General features: G+C 64.0%; 1 protein-coding gene across 1 annotated transcript; it reads left to right on the forward strand.

Moving 5' to 3' along the window:
* Positions 1–1,892: 1,892 nt before the first annotated feature.
* On the forward strand, positions 1,893–2,115 carry LOC140379320 (dual specificity protein phosphatase 19-like; the record flags this gene model as incomplete). Its single annotated transcript, XM_072464183.1, has 1 exon — positions 1,893–2,115. A coding segment is annotated over exon 1 (223 nt), but the record flags the coding sequence as incomplete, so codon positions are not given.
* Between the last annotated feature and the right edge of the window lie 205 nt (positions 2,116–2,320).

The raw sequence follows: 2,320 nt of genomic DNA on the forward strand, positions 1-2,320 counted from the left end.
GCCCCCTTCAGGTGTGCTCGTGCGCCCCCTTCAGGTGTGCTCGTGCGCCCCCTTCAGGTGTGCTCGTGCGCCCCCTTCAGGTGTGCTCTTCAGGTGTGCTCATGCGCCCCCTTCAGGTGTGCTCGTGCGCCCCCTTCAGGTGTGCTCGTGCGCCCCCTTCAGGTGTGCTCATGCGCCCCCTTCAGGTGTGCTCGTCTCGTGCGCCCCCTTCAGGTGTGCTCTTCAGGTGTGCTCGTGCGCCCCCTTCAGGTGTGCTCGTGCGCCCCCTTCAGGTGTGCTCGTCTCGTGCGCCCCCTTCAGGTGTGCTCTTCAGGTGTGCTCATGCGCCCCCTTCAGGTGTGCTCGTGCGCCCCCTTCAGGTGTGCTCTTCAGGTGTGCTCATGCGCCCCCTTCAGGTGTGCTCGTGCGCCCCCTTCAGGTGTGCTCGTGCGCCCCCTTCAGGTGTGCTCGTGCCCCTTCAGGTGTGCTCATCCGCCCCCTTCAGGTGTGCTCATGCGCCCCCTTCAGGTGTGCTCGTGCGCCCCCTTCAGGTGTGCTCGTGCGCCCCCTTCAGGTGTGCTCGTGCCCCTTCAGGCGTGCGCCCCCTTCAGGTGTGCTCGTGCGCCCCCTTCAGGTGTGCTCGTGCGCCCCCTTCAGGTGTGCTCATCCGCCCCCTTCAGGTGTGCTCGTGCGCCCCCTTCAGGTGTGCTCGTGCGCCCCCTTCAGGTGTGCTCGTGCACCCCCTTCAGGTGTGCTCATCCGCCCCCTTCAGGTGTGCTCGTGCGCCCCCTTCAGGTGTGCTCGTGCGCCCCCTTCAGGTGTGCTCGTGCCCCTTCAGGTGTGCTCATCCGCCCCCTTCAGGTGTGCTCATGCGCCCCCTTCAGGTGTGCTCGTGCGCCCCCTTCAGGTGTGCTCGTGCGCCCCCTTCAGGTGTGCTCGTGCCCCTTCAGGCGTGCGCCCCCTTCAGGTGTGCTCGTGCGCCCCCTTCAGGTGTGCTCGTGCGCCCCCTTCAGGTGTGCTCGTGCACCCCCTTCAGGTGTGCTCATCCGCCCCCTTCAGGTGTGCTCGTGCCCCTTCAGGTGTGCTCGTCCGCCCCCTTCAGGTGTGCTTGTGTCCCTTCAGGTGTGCTCATGCGCCCCCTTTAGGTGTGCTCGTGCCCCTTCAGGTGTGCTCGTGCGCCCCCTTCAGGTGTGCTCATGCGCCCCCTTCAGGTGTGCGCCCCCTTCAGGTGTGCTCGTGTGCCCCCTTCAGGTGTGCTCGTGCGCCCCCTTCAGGTGTGCTCGTGCGCCCCCTTCAGGTGTGCTCGTCCGCCCCCTTCAGGTGTGCTCGTGCGCCCCCTTCAGGTGTGCTCGTGCGCCCCCTTCAGGTGTGCTCGTGCCCCTTCAGGTGTGCTCGTGCACCCCCTTCAGGTGTGCTCATCCGCCCCCTTCAGGTGTGCTCGTGCCCCTTCAGGTGTGCTCGTGCACCCCCTTCAGGTGTGCTCATCCGCCCCCTTCAGGTGTGCTCGTGCCCCTTCAGGTGTGCTCGTGCACCCCCTTCAGGTGTGCTCATCCGCCCCCTTCAGGTGTGCTCGTGCCCCTTCAGGTGTGCTCGTGCACCCCCTTCAGGTGTGCTCATCCGCCCCCTTCAGGTGTGCTCGTCCGCCCCCTTCAGGTGTGCTCGTGCACCCCCTTCAGGTGTGCTCATCCGCCCCCTTCAGGTGTGCTTGTGCCCCTTCAGGTGTGCTCATGCGCCCCCTTTAGGTGTGCTCGTGCCCCTTCAGGTGTGCTCGTGCGCCCCCTTCAGGTGTGCTCATGCGCCCCCTTCAGGTGTGCGCCCCCTTCAGGTGTGCTCGTGCGCCCCCTTCAGGTGTGCTCGTGCGCCCCCTTCAGGTGTGCGCCCCCTTCAGGTGTGCTCGTGCGCCCCCTTCAGGTATGCAGTCCCTCACCCAGGAGATTCAGAGCTTCTCGCGGAGCCGCCTGAAGAAGCAGTGCACCCGGGTGACCTCTCTGAGCGGCCGCAGGATCATCGAGACTTGGAAGGGCGCTAGCATCACGGTGGAGGAGGAGCCAGCTCCAGCAGGCAGGACTCTGGGTTATGTCCCTGACGCCTCCTGGGACCTGCAGGTGGGGAGTGTGGGAGCCCACCTGCTGCTGGGTGAGTCCAACACTCACACTTCCATGTTATGAAATCATGAGAGCATTTGTTCTAGAGCAGGGTCCCCAAACTTTTAAGGCCGGAACCCCACGGCAAAACTACATTGATAAAGTCAAAATAAGTAATTATTATATTAATATTTTAGAGAAAATCAACTGTTCTACTTCCTGGTTCAGATTCTGTGGCATGTTTAGTCCTGGTTTAG

This window comes from Eucyclogobius newberryi, unplaced genomic scaffold (assembly GCF_026437365.1).
Source record: "Eucyclogobius newberryi isolate DKJ021-1_F unplaced genomic scaffold, fEucNew1.0.hap1 SCAF_403, whole genome shotgun sequence".
NCBI lineage: Eukaryota > Metazoa > Chordata > Actinopteri > Gobiiformes > Gobiidae > Eucyclogobius > Eucyclogobius newberryi.